We start from the raw sequence: 20749 nt of genomic DNA, 5'->3' as shown, positions 1-20749 counted from the left end.
CTCAACTGCTAAACTAAGGTTAAAACAGCCACCAGCACTCCTGGAACCCCATGGGCACTTAAGTACTGCTAACCGCGTCAGAACTCACTGCCAGAACTGCTGTCCCCAGAGACAGGATACAAAAGAGCAATTTTCTCTAAGGAAAAAAATTTTTTTTTATTGTCAAGTCTTGTATTTGCATGTTCAATGCTCAATTTCTGGAACTTTAATGTATACAGACCTCATAGCTAAGTAGAAGGCAAAAAAACCTTTGGCAAACTATTATTGTTTCACTGGGGGGACATTTTGGGTATAAACTTGGCTTCTGTCCAATAATTGACCATAGTTTTTTGGTTGTAAACAGGGGCCATGAAACAGTCAGATTCCTACTTGATAATCACTGAATTCTAAGAAGCTGGACAAGGTAAATACTGATTTAGAAATGTTATGAAACTATTGTTTGAGTAAAGGGTGACAGCCAGTCACTTTTCCTACTGCAGGCAAGTCTGTAAAAACGAGCAACTTACAAGCTCATACTCTTGGAGGAGCAAAAGTCCTGTGCTTCACGTAGCCAGGACCTGGCAGAGTATAAACAGGGCTGCGGAGGTGGGTGGAAGCTGGCATGCAGAGCGTGCCTTGCACTCACAGGGCAGCCTTCAGCAGTGTGAGGTGCTGGGGGGATGCTGGGGAAGGTGGCAAACAACTGTGCTCACTTCACAAGGTCACAGATTCCTCCCTCTAGTGTCAAAGTCTGACTGTGGAAGAAGAAAACAGCTACAGCAGCGTAAGATGTTGCCGGGATGCCTACCTCCCACACTGCAGTGCCTGCAAGTGCAGGCTCTGCTCCCCATTCCAGTGTCCTGTTCCTGTGTAGCCTGGAGATGGCAGGTGAAGGCTCAAGTACTTGGGCCCCTGCCACCCACAGTGGAGACGCAGATGAAATTCCTGGTCTCTGATTTGGCCCCAGCCGTGGTGAGCATTTGGGGCATGAACCAGTGGATGGAAGATCTCTGTCCTCTGTCTTTCTCCCTATCTCTCTGCCTTTGAAATAAACAATGAAAAATGAAAGAAAAAGAACACAGGTAAGGCTGTGATCGTCGACACTATTAAATTCCTTAGCAAACTGAATCCTGGAAAACATTTGTTGGGTTTCAGATTGCTGGAGGAATGGTAGCTTCTTATGTTTGAATCATTCTAAAATACACAGATACACAGTCTGCCTGGATAGGAAAAAAATATGCCGTTCAACTCAATCTATTAGAGATAAGCCACATGTCCCTTCTTATTAGAGATTCCCAGCATCTGTCACAGAGCAGATTTTGTTCTGGACATCGGGAACACCTGCATCATTCATTAAGTGGAACACCACCAGGCCGCTACACCAGCAGTGACATCCACTTCCTGTAAACGTCAACACGGAAACACACCCTACACGTGCACACAAAATGACGTGAATGTGATCCTGGCTCAGCGTATGGTCTACAAACCCATCTTCTTTATCCTCTTACACGAAAGTGCTAGTTAAGACAGCTGAGGTGTACAGCTGACATTTTCTAACCTTCTCATCCACTTTGAAATACTGTGCACCTCCACTACTCAGAAATAAATAGCCACAAAGGTTCTCTTAATGACAAATGAATGACTTGGGGAGAGGGGAGAGGGAAGAAGGGAGTAGGGAGAGGGGAGAGGGAAGAGGGGAGTAGGGAGAGGGGACGGGGGAGTGGGGAGGGGAGAGAGGGGAGGGAGGGAGAGGGGAGGGAGGGGGAGGGAGAGGCTTAAGTCCTTTCTCCCTCACTGTGATGCTCAGTGGGGCGGGGGTTGGGCAGCTGCAGCAATGTTTTCTGGAACAAGAAAGGAAGGGCAGTGCCGTAGTCTGAGTGTGTTCTCCAAATCCAGATGTTGGAACTTAAGGATCAATGTCATAGCATTCAGAAGTATGGTTTTAGGAGATGGTAGATTCTAAGGATGGAATGATGACAGACAGGTGTTCCATCTGTTGGTTCACTCCTCATTAAGAGTTCTCAATAGAATATCTGAAATTATTATTAGACTCCAAAGGTATACACTGTGTGTCAACACCTGAAAAATCAGATTCCACAGCCATTGTAAAAGCCTTGATATAGCTGAAAAATTCAGAGTTTTGGGCTAAGAGACAGCTGGGGTCAAACCTTTCAGTCTTGGTCTCATTTATTACTGTTTTGGAAGATTTATTTGTTTATTTGTAGGTAGAGTTACAGAGACAGAGAGAGGCTGAAAGAGAGAAAGAGCTTTTACATCCATTGGTTTACTCCCCAGATGGATGCAAGAGCCAGAGCTGGGCCAGGCCAAACCCAGGAGTTTCACTGGGGTCTCCCACATGGGTGGCAGGAGCCCAAGCACTTGGACCATCTTCCACTGCTGTTTCAAGGACATTAGCAGGGAGCTGGAATGGAAGTGGAGTAGCCAGGACTCCAACAGGTGCTCATACTCCAACAGGTGCTCATGCCAGTGGCTTAACCTGCTGTACCATAATTGCCGGCCCTTCCTCATTTTAAAAAATAGATTAATTTTACTTATTTGAAAGACAGAGTGACAAAGAGAGAGGGAGGGACAGAGAGAGAAAGAGATCTTCCATCCACAGGTTCACTCCCCAAATGGTTGCTACAGCCAGGGCTGTGTCAGGCTGAGTCTAGAACCCTAGAATTTCATTTGGGTCTCCCACTTGGATGCAGGGGCCCAACTACTTGGGCCATCTTCTGCCTTCCCAGGTGCATTAGCAGGGAGCTGGACTTGAAGTGAAGCAGCTGGGACCAGAACCAGCACTTTAGTATGGGAGGCTGGCATCACAGGCAGCAGCCTAATGCACTGTGCGACAATGCTAGCGCCAGTCTCATTTGCAACATGGACGGGATGATAAATCGCCACCTCCCAGAGTTGCAAAGAGTAAATAAGGTAGCATTTGGAAGATAGTGTCTAACAGAGCAGTTTTCACAAGCTGTCAGCATCAGCCCAGAATCCTTCCAAACCCCCCTCCCCCCAGAAAGCGCTTGGTTGTTACCTACTTTCCACCTGCAGTGCTTGTGTAAACAGAGTGACATCACAGAACTGGCGAGAAGGAAGGGGCAGTTTGTCAATCACCAGTGCTATTGTTTCAAGGAAGAGGACCAACTTCATCTGTGATGCTGGGGTCAGGCAGGGCTGCCACAGGTGTGGCTTGGGCCACACGCCTGCTGCCACACTGAGGACCCACACCCACAGGTGGCTTGGGACTTCAACTGTGATTGGTTTGTTTCCCTCCATCCTCCACTTCTTTCTTTCATCTTAGAAAAATTTGGAGGGGCCAGCATTGTGGCACAGTGGGCAAAGCCGCTGCCTGAAAGTGCCAGCATCCCATGAGGGTGCCAGTTTGTGTCCTGGTTGCTCCACTTCTGATCCAGCTCCCTAATACACCTGGGAAAGCAGAGGAAGAAGGCTTGACATCACTTGAGAGACCCAGATGAAGCTCCTGGTTCCTGGCTTCAGTCCTGGTCATGGTGGCCATTTGGGGAGGGAATGAGCAGATAGAAGATTCTCTCAGGACACCACCATCTGCCGTTTCACTCCCCAGATGCAAACAATGGCTAGAGCTGGGCTGGGGCCAGAGCCAGGAGCCAGGAATACGACTTAGGGCCCCACGTGGGTGGTGAGGATCAGTCACTCGAGCTCTCACCTGCTGCCTCCCAGGGTCTGCACTGGCAGCAAGCTGGGGTCAGGAAGTAAAGGTTGGGAATTAGTGCAGGCATCTCAATGACCAGCCTAAACGCTCATTCTTCTAGCTCGAAAGAAAAGTCTCAAATGCTAGAACCATGGGAACATTAACCTCTTGAGAGAAAATTAGCCCACACAACCCTATTAAATTAGCTTAGAGTTCATGGGTGGGAGTGATGGATAACAGGTAACCAACATCACTCTCATGAGTGATTGAAAAAGAAAAAAAGAACAATCATGGGGCCCAGTTTGGCTTCTGAAGTATCCAAAGACACAAGTTCAGAGACCACTTTATATATCAAGACCCTCCAGTGTGATCTTTAGTCCAGAGTGGTGCCATCAGAGCCATCACCTTTGGTCTCCCCTTGTCATGGGAGGAGGCCTGGAGCCCTTCTTTAGGCTGTAACTGTCCCACTCCTCACTACCTGACTCAATCTTGCAATAGAATCACAGCATAAAAAATAATTACCACTATTAAACTTTCAATAAATATATTCCAATAATGTTTGAAATTTAAGATTATATTTTTCTGCAGAGACTAAAACCCTTAAGTACATTAGCTGAAATAAAAAAGCAACATGCTAATATTAGCCACACTAAGCTTTTAAGGATAACATATGATCTTAAACTGGTTTGGATTCTGATTCTAAATGAAAAATAGCTTCCTTTGGTTAGCCAGAGTAAAGCTTGGATATATTTCTTGCACCATCACTACTCTCTGTTCCCAGGAGAGTTATATATAGTTTAAGCCATTCACTCCATTTGCAGTGTTGTATTTGTTTTGTTTTCATTTCATACTATACTGGCAATTACTCAGCTTCATTAATTTCTTAGGAAATCTCTAAAGTACACCACAAGAAACATCATGCAAGAAATGTTAATATTCCTGAAGTAAAAATTCAAAAAAACTACAAAATGAATCATTTTCATTAACTTTCTACCCTCAGCCCCCAAAAGCATTGAATGGTAAAGTTACATCAGGGACCTTGTCTCTGACCCTTGCACCAGAAACAGTCTCATTAACAAAACAAAAGAGTTTCTTATTAGGCCAATTATAGATACACATAGAGCATTTTGTTAGACACTATGGATAATTTTTAAAACTTTACTTTCTGTGTTCTAGGAGTTCATAATATATCTAGAGTGATGAATGCATGTCGAACACAAACACTGCTACCTGATCGATACTGAAAGGGAGTGGTATAAAGAAGGGGTATGAGGAGTTCTGGGGGGGAGTCACTCTTTAGGGGTAGGAGAAGTCACCACGAGGAAGCATCATTAGGGGTGGACTTGAGACAATGCTAGGACCAAGGAAGAGAAAGGCTGATTCGGCTGGTGCAGAGGTTCTCAGATAGACAGCAGCAAATAATAGCATTTTAGACAAATTAGCTAATTAAGCCCTTAGAGAATGCCAGACAGTATTCTGGGTTCTGGAATGCCAAGGTTAACCATCTGGAATGCCAAGGTTAACCAGATGGGCCAGGTTCTTGTCCTCCCAGAGCCAACATGATGGAGGCAGGAGACTCTCCAGGAAGAAAATAAATGTGTGACAAAATGGTGAGGGTGTGGGGGCAGGGCGGCCACTCTAGCTGCGGTGGTCAGGGGCCACCATGTGTTTGCACAGACATATTGTGAGCTGAGACAAGAAGGTGGGAAGGGGCCATCTTCCAATACAGCGCAAGTGGCAGGTGCGAAGGGCCTGGGTCAAAGATGAGCTCAGGGCTTCAGAGGAGTCCTCTGGAGGACTTGATTAGCACTGCACCTGCTCTGGGAGGCATCACTTCTGCCGCTGTACTCAAGGATGACAGTTTGTCACCCGAGTATGTCACCTGGTGATGCTGTAAGGTGGCATTTCTTCTCCATGCTGCCCTACTTCTCTGCTCTCCCACGCACCTATCTGCCAACCAGTATGGTGTAAACTCCATGAAGGAGGGGAATGTCATGTCATTCATTGTTGTCTTCTAGTGCCTAGAACAGGGCTTGGTATATTCAAGTTGCTCACTAAATATTTCCTGAATGAATGGACAGAATCAATGTCCCTTATCACCTTCTCCGAGGAGCGGGCTGGAAAAGAGGCAGGGGTTGGTGAGAAATACAGCTTATGAAGTGACTTAGAAAACCCATGATGGGGCCGGCACTGTGGCACAGCAGGTTAAAGCCCCAGCCTGCAACGCTGGCATCACATATGGGTGCCGGTTCAAGTCCTGGCTGCTCCACTTCCAATCCAGCTCTCTGCTATAACCTGGGAAAGCAATAGAAGATGGCCCAAGTCCTTGAGTCCCTGCACCCATGTGGGAGACCTGGAAGAAGCTCCTAGCTTCAGATCAGCTCAGCTCTGGCTATATCGGTCATTTGGGGAGTGAACCAGCAGAATGGAAGATCGATCTCTCTCTCTCTCTCTGGCTCTACATATATCTGTAACTCCTCTGTCTTTCAAATAAAATAATTCTTAAAAAAAAAAAGAAATCTACCCACAGTATTAGTCTTAAATGAATACATGGCATAGTCAAAGAGTTTGCGGAAAATAGGTACTATGAAAAAGTTATATATGGAATTTCAAATTTTTTGTACCAAAGTAGACTTATTTTTTTAAATTGCATTTCTTCACAAAGGTTTTGGTGAGCCCTTTGTGCTACTCTCTTCAGTGTGTCCACCTTACTCAGGTAAGGGCAGTCCCTGTCTTTTGCAGGCTCAATTTGGAAGCCTTTGTTAATGTGAGCAGTAACTGATGGCAGCATCACAGCCAAGCTACCTGTCTCTTTAAGAACTTCCCTCCTCTTTACTCCTCTGCTGTGAGACCTAGAAGTGACTTTTACTCCAATCCCATGGCAGGCTGATAAAGGGGAGGAAATACTGTAGGGTTTTTGTTGTTTTCATTGAAGATAGGAGAAAAGAGGGAAAGAAGAAACTGTTGGGGACATTGTATCTGCCCTTCCTCTGTCCCCATGTGCCACTAAATGACTACCTGTGGCTTACAAAACTTGCTCAGGCCCACCCACTTCCCCAGGAACTCCTCTGCCCATCTGCTCCTTGGTGAGGCTGTCGGGCAATTAGGTGGCATTGACTGAGAAGGACCCACAAAACCCTCATCCAGGGGAGGGGCCGGGGTTCCTGCTCTTTGTTGGAACCCACTCAAGTCAGCCTACTTTGCGGTTTAACTGTGGCTAAAGAATCCTGATAAAATGGGAACTCGGCCAAGTCGGAAGCCCAGAGAACACACAGAGGCTTGCCACTCCCAGACGGCGGTCACAAATGCCAATCATGAGCATCACGACCACATCGCACTAGTCAACGCCTTTCATACTTTAGGGATAAAAGCCCCAAACCAAAAACGACAGGTTGCCATGTGCACCCTCTCCTGGTGCTACCGTTCCTCCCTTGAAACATATTTCAGTACGCTTTTGCTCTACTGTCCTTACTTTCGTCTTTCTGAACTGTAATTTGTTACTCCACTGGAGAAAAGGAACTGAGGCAAGCTGGCCACTGTGACAAGATGGTATCTGTGCCTCCCCTTTGTGCAAACAGAGGAGATTCCATCTGCGGGGCTTCTGTTCTTTGCAGACAAGGATAGACCACTCCATTTCCCACTTATGACACTGCTTTTCCTTATTCAGGGGCCTCAAAGTGCACCAGCTCCAAGGTAAGCATGGAAAGCCAGGTGCAGAAGAGCTCACAGCAGAGGAGCTAGGCAGCACCTGGCAGCGCCCGCACTGCCACCCACAGGGGGAGCTGCTGCTCTTGTCCCACAAACAACAGATAACCCTCAGGAGTTGGCTGGAGCAGGCCTGGGTTTTCACAGGGCCCTGCATACAGTACTCACCTAGAGGTTTGCAAAAACTGGAAATTTCAGAAAGCAGCTGGCTTTTCAGTGGCAGGAAGGAAAGAGGTCATCTTTGTGTGACTGTGTGTAAGAGACAGAAGAGAGGAGGGTGCTAGGGAGGGCTGGGGAAGGCGGAGGAGAAGGAGGAGACCATGGACATCTCACAGACTGTCAGCCAAGGGAAAGTAAGACATTACAAGCTGAGGGAAGTAGAAAGGGAAGCAGCCTGGGGACAGAGGAGGTAAAACAAAAGGAGCATGAGCCATCCCAAGTCCCCAGCTCCTCTACCATCTCCTGGCCCTCACCTGTCACTCACCCTGGCACTACCGGGGTGAAGGTTCAGGCATGGAAGTTACCTCCGGTGGCTCAGGAATATGTATGTATGTGTATATATATGTATACATATATATGTATATATATATATATATACACACACACACACACACCACATACACACACTGAATTGATAAGCAATGCAAATATTTGCAATAATCTAACAATATGAAGGGTTTAAAAAAGTCAATGGGAAATGCATATGATGAAAAAACAATCCACAAATTTCAACATTTTTTGCACCACAATAAACTTATTTTTAAATTCCATTTTCCATGGATTTTTTTAAAGTACCCTCTCATATGGTAAGCTGTTTCAAAGTAAAATTAAATAATTAATCACTTAAAATATATTTGAAAGGTTTGAGTTCAGGATAAATACTGTTCTATATTGAAGTATTGACTCATTTATTAACTCCCATATTTGATTTAAAAAAAAACTAGCAAGAATGCTTCTTTATCTTTCCCTACTTCCCGACTTTCCTCCCTCATCAATATTGCTAATACACAGCTGAGAAAGTCTCTGAGACTTTTCAGATCCATTTCAAAGTTGAAGGCAAACACAGATGATCAACTATTCAGGTTTTTGTTCCCAGTTTTAAATATAACAATGTCTTTGTTCATGAAAACAAAGCCTCCCCACATCACACTCCTTTTTCATCAACTTCATCTTCATAACTTAAAAGGCCCCTTCCAGACTCATTGATCAGTAGTATACGGTTTGGTTCATTTGTTCAATAGTTCATTTATTGGGCTAATATGTATGGTGTACTCACTCAGCCCCAGGCACAATGCGAGGTACTGGAAAGGTACCAGTCTGGGACTTCCACAGGCACATACCAATGAGATTTTCAAATATAAAATGCTTTCCCCTGAGTTTCATTTGTTAAAAAAGACTATTCTGCATATGTACTTTGAATTCTTAATAGTCAAATGTTTACAACACAATTAAAAATTAGTAGATGACACCAAAAGCAAAGGCAACAAAAATAAAAATTATATTGGAGTCCATTAAAATTAAGAACTTTTGCACATCAATGGATCATTTTTTGAGTGAAAAGATAACCCACAGAAATGGAAAAAATATTTAGAAATCATATATCTGACAGAGGTTTAATATCCAAAATATAAGAACACCTATAATCCAAGAACAAAAGGATTAACCATTCAAATAAAGAAATGGGCAAAGACCTTGAACAGACATTTCTCCAAAGAAGATTTACAATAAGCATATAAAAAGATGTCCCAACACCACTAATCATTAAAGAAATGCAAATCAAAGCCATGATGATATACTACCTCAAGCCCACTAGGGTCACCATGAAAAAGAAAAAGTGTTGGCAGGAATGCAGAGAAAACTTGAACCCTGCTGGTAGAATAATATGGTTCAACTGTGGTGGAAAATAGCTTGGCAGTTCCTCAAAAAAGTTCAACACGTAATTTCCATATGCACCAGAAGTTCTACTCCTAGGAGTATGTTCCCAAGCACTGAAAGCAAGATGTGGGCAAATTCACAAATACGGAATCGCCACATAACGAGGATTGGTTCTATACTCACACAAGGAAATATTACTCAGTCAAAAAATTAGCGTGAAATTCTTGCTCAAGCTACAAGATGGATGAAGATTAAAAATATTCGGCTCAAACAAGCCAGACACAAAAGGATAGAGGTTGTACATGTATGAAATTTCTGAAGTAGCTAAATCCATAGACTAGAGGCCATCAGGGGCCTGGGGGAGGGAACACCGGAAGTTTTGATTGAGTGGGTTCAGAGTTTCAGTCTGAGATGATGCAAAAGTACTGGAGATGATGAGTGGTGCTAGGTGCACAGCAGTGTGAATATGATCAGGGCTATGGAACTGTGCAGTTTAAAAGGGCAAGTTCTGCACATATATATTTTATGAGAAAATTTATAAATACACTAAGATTAAATGGATTGTTTTATTTTTCTGTTAAAACAAAGCCAGACATGTGTACACTGATGACACTAATAGAGACTCTTATTTATCTATATTTCTCCCTTAATATGTTTTTTCTTTTGGTTTAAAGAACATATTTAAAAACAGACTTGGTAGTTAATAATATCAGCTGATAATCAAAGGAAATAAGTCTATTAGAATTTGCATGACTGCTGTTCAGCTTTACTACACGCTTTTAGTGCAAATGTATGCGGGGTACCAGAAGTGGTCTTTCTGATCGCCAAGAGGGTCTGTCTAAAAAAACCCACAACTGTTATTTCTCATTTATGTTTTGGAAAAAAAAAAAACTGTCTCCATGGTGATCTGGTACTCTCAGGTAAGTTACTACTGAGACATCTTGGCACTACTATCTTTTTTTAATTTCTTTTAATCACCAATCTAGTTCTCCTCTCTTCTTCTCCTGAAAACCCTATTTTCATATCTCTAGAGAGAGCCATCTGTTAGAATATGGATGTGGTTACTATCATAATTCAAATGTTCCCTTTTTAAGGATTTCTTGACCCAACAGTCACAAAGAAGCACTGCTGGATATCAACATAAATGAAATGTGTTAACGTGGAATGCACACAGTGTCCAAATGTAAACAGAAAGTAGGAAGGGATTCCTGCCCAGGAAAAATCTATGACAATTCTTTTGAGCTTTTAAAATGCATTGTGAAACTAAAAACGTTTCACTACAGAATAACATTTTGGCTTCTTTTATGATTGCAAAGAAGGGTAATTATGATTGTCATGAAAACACACTGAGCAGCTGTATACTGCTAACAAAAGCAGCTTTATAGGATGCTCACAAAAACTGGCACTTTACACATTCACATTTCCTAGAAATTAGATAGTCTTCCCAATTGGAGGAGATACCAAAAGAGACTGTTTTCTATTAATTGTGGCTTTGTACTGGTCAACTTTTCAGAGCCAACTGGATCATCTTTTCTTTTGGGACAATTCCCACAACCTATTATGTGGGATTTATATATACTGCTTTATACACACACCCACTCACACACACACACACACACACTCACTCACTTAGAAGTGTACATCATAAACTTACAAAAAGTCATTTTTAAGCTCTCAAGAAATCTATAGATTTTTCAACTCTTAAAAAATGCCCCTATCAGTAGATTCTTTCACAGGCGTATGCCTGTTTAGAGGTGATAAAAATGCATCACAAATAACTGTGCAGGGTGTTTTATGAAGGCTAATTAATAGGTACTTACTCATTAAAGACGAGGTCTGGTGCGAAATAGAGAAATTGGCTGTTCGTATGTTTGTACGATCTCCAGCTCAAGGCAAATGATGACAGACACATCCAAGAATACTGGATTAGGGTAATTTGGTCCTCAAGAGGCAAGTTTTTAAATCCTGAAGAACAGAACAATTAATCACAGAAATACACTTAGCATTTACGCACGTTCTAGGAGGAAGTGGCTTCAGTCAATCCCCAACAGCTGCCTTTCTCTGAGAGACACAGTGCACCCACCACTGCCCAGCCCTGTTCAGGGATTCACTTTTAATTCACCCTCCATGCTTCGTGAGGGTCAACCACCAGGGCAAACTCATTCTAGAGGCCTCTGTGGGCTTCAGTGTGGATGACAGCCCAAAATTCACCGTCAGGATGAAATAACATGTACCTAGCTGTAAAATTTGCTATGTCCTACTTAAAATTAAAGACATCCAGATAAACGGAGATTTAGTAATTGTCAACACCTATCTGCAATAATGGTAACAGATTTTAGTTTTCATGAGTGCATGGGCCTTAAAAATATCATCCCGTGCTTCGTGTAGGCTGGGGTAAGGGCAGAGGTTGACAGCTGTGTCTTCCTCTTGGGGTCCCTGTTCCTGCTCTCGGCAGCTGCATTCTCATGGCATCATGCAGATCATCTAGGCAAACTCCTTCAGGGAATCAGTCCTCGGAGCCAACCCTCCCCCAGTCTTTTTTCTTACAGCTTTTGGTTGACCCCAGGTAATCTAAGAAACTGCTGTAGATAAGTGAGCAGAGACAATGGGCTAATGTTGCTGGATGATGTTAATGTAGAGGGATAGGGTCCTTGTTAACAAAATTACACAGCATAAGAAATTACTATGGGAAGAATTTCAAGAATGATTTCCAGGGAGCTGAGGCTACACTGACAGTTTTTTTTTTTTTAGATTTATTTTATTTATTTGAAAGAGGGTAACAGAGAGGTAGAGAGAGAGGTAGAGAGGAAGAGGAGAGGGAGAGAGGTCTTCCATCTGCTGGTTCACTCCCCAAATGGCTGTAATGGCTGGAGCTCAGCCAATCTGAAGCCAGGGGACAGGAGCTTCTTCCAGGTCTCTGCTACTTTCTCAGCGCATTACAGGGAGCTGGATCATAAGTGGAGCAGCTGGGACTGGAACTGGCGCCCACAGGGGATGCCAGCACTGCAGGCTGAATCTTTAACCCCCTGTGCCAGAGCACTGCCTCCACAGTGTAGTTTTTAGATAGATGAGTCTTAGAGTCTCTTAGCACTGACTTGATAGGCCTTGGCTTCTTTGGCCTGTGCTTATATTAGCCTTGGTTATGAGTTGCTAATAATGGGCTCAGCTTGTCCTGTCACAGATATGGTATTCTACTTGATTGATATTTTCAGGATGATATTTTCCACATCAGCTATCCACCTAAGAAATGTCTCTGGGCTTGTGTTGTGGCATAGTGGGTAAAGTCATTGCCCGTGATGCCAGCATCCCATATGGACACTGGTTCGAGTCCCAGCTGCTCCACTTCTGATCCAGTTCCCTGCTAATGGCTGGGAAAAGCAATGGAAGATGGCCCGAGTGTTTGGGCCCCTGCCACCCACGGGGGAGACCCGGATAAAGCTCCTGTTTTCATCCTGACCCAGCCATGGCCATTATGGCCATCTGTGCAGTGAAACAGCAGATGGAAGCTCTCTCTGCATCTCTGTCTCTAACTCTGCCTTCAAATAAATAAATAAACCTTAAAAAAAGAGAAACGTCTCTGTATATTAACGACAGAATCCTGAACTTTTATATTCTCAGAAAAGATAAGCACGTTAAGCAGATTTTCCTGACCCTTGGGATGGATGTCATCTGGACTGAAAAATTCGTGACTGGGATTTAATAGAAAGCGAAATCCAACTGGACCGTCCAACGTGGTGTGGCCTGTGGCCCTGCGTAGTGCAGGGCAGGCTGCAGAGTGGGTGGGAAGGGAGGCGTGGTCTTACCTGGAAGTACCTTTGCCCACTTCACCACTTGGATCATCTGTTTGCCAGCCAAGCGGTTGAGCGTGGAGAGCAGATTTTCGGCGGTGTCTGGTTTGGAGCTGTCATAGCCAGCATACACAACTTCAGGTTCAATGCTTTCGAGGACCATGGCAGGGGAAGGCGTGAGTGCTCGAGAGATGGTGGAGAGCTGAGGAACCAGCGCGCTGTTGACCGAGGGCTCCTTGGCCGGAGCGATGTACGTGGTCCCTTCCTCGGGGCTCTGCGGGGGCGGCGGCGGGGGCGGGGGCTGCTGCGGCTGCTCCTCGTGAATGCCTTTTAACTTGCCCAGCTTCTTGGACTTCCGAGCTGTGAACATTCACAAATGATAAGCCCAAGTTACAGCTATCTTTGGAACACACGCATCGTCCATGAGATGTATTACAAACACTGATTTATATTGGTTTAAGTATTCTTTTCCTCTAAAGACCACTTGATGATACCATCAGGAACATGACCTTCCACCTATTTTTCTAAGAGAAAAACACAGCTCAATTGTTATTACTTTGTCGTTGGGAGCATGGATTCCTCCCTCCTTTCATTCATTCTATAAGTCGTCACTGCTTGTCTCCTGAAGACACTGCCCAAGCTGCATAGGAACCCTGCTAATAGCATCACTAGGATCAGGCCTCACCCTGTCCAGAGCCAGGAAGGAGAAGTGCTAAGATACACATCGCAAAATGAAAATGCTAGGACCGAATGCTTACTATGAATCCCTACTGTTCTAAATGCTTCAAACCATTAACAAATTTAACAGCGTTATGAGCAGGAGCTACTAAGATTTTCACTTTAGAAAAATGAAGTTGACACCAGAGAAGTTAACAATCTGTCCAAAGGGCCAGTGTTGCCGTGCAGTGGGTTAAGCCGTGTCTTGTGTCACCAGCATCCATACTGGAGCGCTCGTTTGACTGCTGATGTGCCTGGGAAGGCAGCAGAAGGTGGCCCCAGTACTTGGGTCCCTGCACCCAGGTGGGAGACTTAGATGGAGTTCCGGACTCCTTGCTTTGGCTTGGCCAAGCCCTGGCTGTTGTGGCCATTAGGCGAGTGGACCAGTGGATAGGAGATCTCCCTCTCATTCTTTCTCTCTCCCTCTCCCTCTCTCTCTTCTTCCTTTGGTGTCACTCTGCCTTTCAAATAAACAAATCTTTTTTTTTTTTTTTAAACAATCTTCTCAAGATCACACAGCAAGTTCATGTGGAGTAGAGTTCAAAGGAAAGATACATTGCTTCATATGCTATCATAATGGGAGATGGGAGAGTTGGGGGAGATGGGAGAGGTGGATGAAGACAGGTGGTTGGGAAGATAAATGGGTGAATGAAAAGTGAAGTGAGCTCAGAAGCGCCACACTGAGTTTAGAACTGTAGGAATAACTTACTTGGCAATTGCAACTTTTCAATTTATTTTAAAATTCTTTAAGAACCAGATACCTTTACTTAATCCTAACATATGTGACTAATTTACAGGATCCAAATTTAACATAAAGTAGTGCTACACTATACCAATTAACTGGATTTAAAAAATAACCCTTCATGCTTACAATTATGTTCATTAATATTTATCACCTTCTTCAGAGAAAAACTTAAAAGATAAGTTATTACCAACAACAGATATGTTATATCTGCTACACAGTCATTACAGATTTGAATTGGGCTTAAAAGATGAACAAGACATAAGTCCTGCTTAAGGTATTTAAAATTAGCAGAATAATTTTTAAAGCTCCATCAATAATTTATATTTATAGACTCTTCCTTCAATAAAAGGTCAGAAGCAGAAAAATCTGGTTTTTAGAATTATTTTAATGAAAAGCAGATAAGCAGAATTCATTTATGGTAACGGGAAGCTGTTGACAAAGTACTGCCCTGTGGTGCTGAGCAACAGCAGAAGCAACTAATGTGCTTCTGATGGATGACTGAGCAGCTGAACACAGGAAAACATAATCAGCAAAGTACCTCGAAAATTAGATGAAACTGAACAGAAACAAAGCACGTAGATAGTCCAAAATGCGAGTCAATGGATGATTCCGTACGGGTTTGAGAAAAATCCTCAGCAGAATTAATTACCCATTTGGGCGGTTAGACACCTTGGACTGCTTCTGTGCTAAATGTACTGTCCTCTAAACCTCAACTGATTCATCTGAAAATTGGGGACAAGGTTTCCCCACAGAAGGCTAAGTGGAAATCGCAAATAAAAAACATGTTGGCATTATTACTAGTACCTGAAATAACATTTCAATGTTCTTTCTTTCTCAAAGTTGTATAAATATTTTTTTCTTTCTCATAGTTGTCTAAATGTTTTTTAAAAAAATTCTAGTTCATTACAATGTTCTCACTATTTATAAGACTACCTCTTATGTTATGATAACCATAATTAGATTGACTAGAAACAGCCGAGGGTGACATTTTCCAATTTTATTAAAAGTGGTATTTGCTTGCAAGTTAATTGCAAAATTCATCTTTGTTTTAAGCTTTAGGTCTACAATGCTGTGTTTATTCTCATGACTGATTTAAGGTCAATGCTATGAAATATCACAAGGAAGAATACTTATTTTCTCTAGTGGGTCTACGGAAGTCTATGGTCTATGGTATAACGTGGTGAGCAGGTTATCAACATCACTTTCAGCATTTAAGTTGCATTTAATTTAATGTGTGACTTTTGTGAATTTATGTGAAATACTTGGAGTAATAATCTATATTTATTTGCAGTTCCAGGTAATAAATATCTTCTGCGTGCAGATTCTGCAGTCAACTGTATTTACCCAATTATCCTTTCTGAAATCACAGGGAATATAGCTACATAAGTAGGCAAAGCAACATTTCTGAAACACTTGAAAATTTTATACTGTTCTAATACATAATATGGTCTCACATTGAAGCTCTCCAAAGTTGGTAATAATGTCTTACATAATCAATCCTGTAACACCATATCACTTCCCATGGTGCTTATACATGCTCGGTAAATGCTGAATACATTATTTCATTTTAAAATTCATCAAAGTTTTTAAAAAAGATTTACTCATTTATTTGAAAGTCAGAGTTAAACAGAGAAGAAGACAGAGAGAGAGAGATCTTTCATCCCCCGGTTCACTCCCTAGATGTCCATAATAGCCAGGGCTGTGTCAGGCCGAAGCCAGGAGCTTTATCTGGGTCTCCCATGTGGACACAGGGACCCCAGCACTTGGACCATCATCTAATGCTTTCCCAGGTGCATTAGCAGGGAGCTGGATTGGAAGTGGAGCAGCTGAGGCACAAAGCAGTGCCCACATGGGATGCTGGTGTTACAGATGGTTGCTTTATGGAGTATGCCATAATGCTAGCCCCCAAATTTTAATAAATTACTACATATACAAACTAGTAATTTACTTCCCTGTGGGAAATACAGGCAAGCCTCTGAGATTTTAAGATAAGATTTCTGAATTGTTAATTATTATTCCCTTTCAAAATTTCTACTGTGCAATGAGCCATTTGTGGAGTCGCTCATCTTAAAATGCCATATCTCAAGTAACAAGCAGTAAACTAAACTTCCTGAACACTTAGGCTCCATGCAGAGTTCAAAGTGCTTTTTATAGGTTGTGATTATTCCAGGGCTCACCACGACCCTAGGATCAGGCACTATTCCACTTTACAAGTGAGGAAACTGAAGTACAGAAAGCTTAATCACTTTCTCAAGGTTGCAGAACCAGCATATACCAGGGTGAGGATTTGAATCTAGGGCTGGCATTTCTCTTTGTTTGATTTGTATTATTTGCATGCTTTAAGGTTAGTGCAAGTTTCAAATCCAGGTGTATAATTAGGAAGTTTACTAACTATACAGATAGATATTTGGCTAAAGACATTTAAGGGGCATGTTTCTAGTAGCCACAGCATCAGTGAACAAATTTTGGGTCTTAGTACTCTTTAGCACTTTACTAAGTTAACATGGCATTAACGGCCACTGAATTTTGAGATTTCATGTTCCCAGGTAACCAAAGCCATGTTCCATTTCTCAGTTGCCAGCAACTGTAGCTGTGTGTGTGTATGTGTGTGTGTGTGTGTGTGTAGGGTGCATAAATGTGACTTTCACTAGCCCTAGTTTGTCCTCAACTCATTTGAAAGAACAGTGTCCCTTTATCTGGAAGGAATAGCCACTAGCATGTGCCTAGTGGCAGCCCTCAGGCCCCAAGTCCTTTGTCATTAGCAGTGTCTTGGCAGTCACCTCTCCTTGGCACTGAGGGGAGACAGAACTCCAGAGAGAGTCTCCACAAAATGTTCTGGCCGAGCTCAGAATGGAGGAGCTCTGTCTCCGGTTCTGACCTGTACGTGCAACAGAAAGCAGCGAGCACCTATAAAAATTGTGAAACTTGATCCCAAGACACGCCAAGGCATTGACCCATGGCCTGGTGAGAGCTCCTGTTTCCTGTTTGGTTTGCTCCCCTCCTGGAGGCTGATAGGACCTGCTACCTGCCCTTTGCACAAACCACTGTGTGACAAGATGGCTGGCCAGGAATGATATTATGCTTGCAACCCACAGTAAAATGATGAGTGGATTCACCTGGTACCTGCATCGCTTAAAGACTGTCCAGTCTGAGAAATGGTAATCAGGACAGCCCTTTCATCCCTCTGTAGAACAAAAGACAGGCATCTGGAGTGAAACAAGATTTTTTTGAACCACAATATTTTACTAGAAAAAAACTAAAGTGAGAATTCTGTCATTAGAGAAATGCTTCATGCCAAGTGTTGAAATTTTAGTTTTGGAAATAAATATGAGAGTATTTCAGAGAGTTTATAGGAAATGGAATTTAAAAAGTTATTTTGGTCCAAAAAAATCTGAAAACCATGCATAGCTTTTCTCATGATATGTATTTTCCATGAACTTTTGAATAACCCTGTTACATGGATTTCAAAAATTTTTACACCTAAATAAACTTTCCCATTTTCCACAAACTCTTTGAAGTTCCTTTCTATTAGATGGGATATACTGGGATTATATTGAAAAATTTATTTTTCTGTTCACAGGTCAAATGTAATTGTGACCACAGGCCAATTGTAATTACAGCCTACAGAATGGTATCAGTGATTTCCCATTCCCTACCCCCATCCTCGCTAACAGTACATTTCTCTCACTGCTCTCATACATGGGGCATTGATTTCAGTCCAACAACCCTGATGGTGCTTTCTGTGCAAGCCCTCTGTGTTTCTGGTGTCACAGGAGGGATATCCTGGGAGCTAGGGGACAACTATAAGTATTTTTGTGCCCTGAAACCAAAGGAAGGGATGTCTTCTGTCTACAGGTTTAATTGGTTGGGCAGCAAAACTGCCCTAATTTGTACTAATAGGAAAAAGAACATCTAAATGGATCACAAAGTAATACAACTAATAGGATAGGGGTCAGGGTCCAAGGGCAAACTGACTTCATGAATAAATAATCAGCTTCTCAACTGATTATATTAAAGTGGCATTTCAATTGTTTATAAATCTGTGAGAGAGGTTAACACAGTTGAGAACAGGGTGTTGTTAAAACACATCTATAAATGTGCTCAGATTAATGTAAATAAATTAACAAATTAACATGCATTATTGATTTTATTAGCATAATAAAATGGTAAGGCAAACGCAAACCCAACCTTTAACCACAGTAAAGACATCCCCAATTAGTGGATCCCCATGTATTAAGTTTTAATCTGTATGTAAAGTGATCCATCAATAACTTTATCTGTACCTAACAAATAGAATTCAATTGTTATTATTGCAGAATGTTTATCAATTACACAGCAAAAAGCTACTGTCTACTTACTATACATAGAAAGTAATGTGGTTTGTGAGCAATGTCATATTGACTAACAAGATCTGAATCCTGATGAGGGATTTTCATCCCAGAGTTGGATTAATGCATACTAAAGTCATTAGGCTGTGGCTGAACTGTATGTAGAAAGAAAGATAATAGCATGGAGAAATCGTTTGCTTTTTCCACAGGACTTTATGCTTTCCTGTCCCTTTACGTAGTTTCCACCATGCCGTGGTCTGCTTTTGGTGTGACCCGAGGCCCATGGGGAGCAGGCCACTTGCCTGTCCACCTGAACCTTTAGGCAGGTGCCACTGACTCACCTAAGAGCAGGGCCCCTCACTGGAACCGAGCAGAGAGGCTCATGGAGATCTCAGAACAGGGTTTCTCTGACTTTACAGGGAAAGTGACGGGGTTCTGGAAGAGGATGACCCCATGAGACAAGAATGATGCCTTTCCTTTGTGAGACAGACAGGAGTCAGGAAGGGGCAAAACCAGAAGCCCCTTGTGAGTTACTCTGGGGCTAGATGGATGGTAAACGTGATTATTTTTAGGACATTTGTATTTTTCTGTATTTATATATTTTCTTCTCCTCTGCTGCCTTGAAGTTTTCCATGCCCGTTTGTCTCTGCATGCCAGCCAGACTCAGGAATGTGTACACACATGAAGACATGTGTTGTGTGGGCTCCAGCTCAGCCACCGTTTTAAAGGTGAGACAGCACAGCTTCAGGCTCTGGCCAGGCTGGGGACTGCACTAAGCCAGGCCACAGCCTCACGGGAAAGGGCGGTTCAGCGTGCCAGAGAAACAGATTCTCAGTGATTGATGGGAAGCTTCTGGAGCTTTCTTCTGCTGAAATCTTAGCTGGTATCAGATTCAAACAAGACAGGGGCTAGTGTTTGGCACAGTGGTGAAGACACCACTTGAGATACCTACATCCACATCCCACTATCGGAGTACCTGGATTTGAGTCCTGGTTCTGCTCCAGAGTCCAGCCCTGCCAATGTGCACCCTGGGAGGCAGCAGGTGATGGCTCTGGGACTTAGGTCCCTGCCACCCAAGTGGAGAACTGATGAAGTTCTGGGCTCTTAGTTTAGGCTTCATCCAGCTTTGGCCATTGTGGATAAAATCCCCACATTGGCGACTGAGACACAGAAGGAGAATTCTGTTTGCCTCTTTGCCTCTCAAATAAGCTAAAAAAATTAATAAAAATTAAAAAGCAGACAGACCGAGCAGCAGGGGCTGAGCAGACCCTGCAATTCGGAAGCCCCCTGCATCTCTCACGGGAACCATAGGCAATAGCAGACCAGTGAGGAGAATGGAACCTTACAGCCAGGGGCCCCATGGACAGAGGGTTAATTATTTGTGCCAACCCCTGCCTGGGCCCTGTCATTATTGTGCCGGTATTCACTTTGAGGAAGGATCCATTGGGAGCAACAAAATGACAAGTGCCACACACTCAAAGTCCTACACAAAACCTGCTTATGAAAGAAAGAAGGTGGGTTGACTTATTCCAGGACAGGGGCTGGACAGCCATGAGAAGCCAACGGCAACTGCGAAGACTGAAAGAAGCACTTGCCAAATCATGGTGAGTACGTGTTTTCTTTTTATTAGCAAGGTCAAGGTAAGGTAGACCAGGTTTAAGGGGCGGAAGGAGGGATTCAGGTCAGAGGTTAGGAGAACTTCCTCCGAGCACTCTGGAATGTGTTATGGGCAGAGCCCAGAGTGCATTATTAGCAACAACATGTGATGTTGGTTTCTAAAAATGCTAAAGCTGAATGGGTGGGCAGTGGTCTGCTTGCCTGGGGTGCTTCTTCCTTAAGGCCGAAGAGAATGAATAAAGGAATTTTGGATGGAAGCGAATAAGATCCTCCAAGGTACATTCCAGCTTTACATTTGTCTGCAAGGCCCTTCTCTGGTTCA

General features: G+C 43.1%; 1 protein-coding gene across 2 annotated transcripts in view; it reads right to left on the bottom strand.

Moving 5' to 3' along the window:
- NR3C2 (nuclear receptor subfamily 3 group C member 2) overlaps positions 1–20749 on the bottom strand; it is a 375998-nt gene that overhangs the window by 59577 nt on the left and 295672 nt on the right. For both annotated transcript variants that reach the window (XM_062199517.1, XM_062199518.1), the window contains exons 4-5: positions 13036–13380; positions 11053–11197 (exon numbers count right to left, since the gene is read on the bottom strand). In XM_062199517.1, the coding sequence (XP_062055501.1) occupies positions 11053–11197; positions 13036–13380 (490 nt within the window). The remainder of the gene's footprint in view (positions 1–11052; positions 11198–13035; positions 13381–20749) is intronic.

The sequence above is a fragment of the Lepus europaeus genome, chromosome 8, assembly GCF_033115175.1.
Source record: "Lepus europaeus isolate LE1 chromosome 8, mLepTim1.pri, whole genome shotgun sequence".
NCBI lineage: Eukaryota > Metazoa > Chordata > Mammalia > Lagomorpha > Leporidae > Lepus > Lepus europaeus.
The sequence above is the reverse complement of the archived record's forward strand: the minus strand, read 5'-3'. Positions and strand labels throughout refer to the sequence as shown.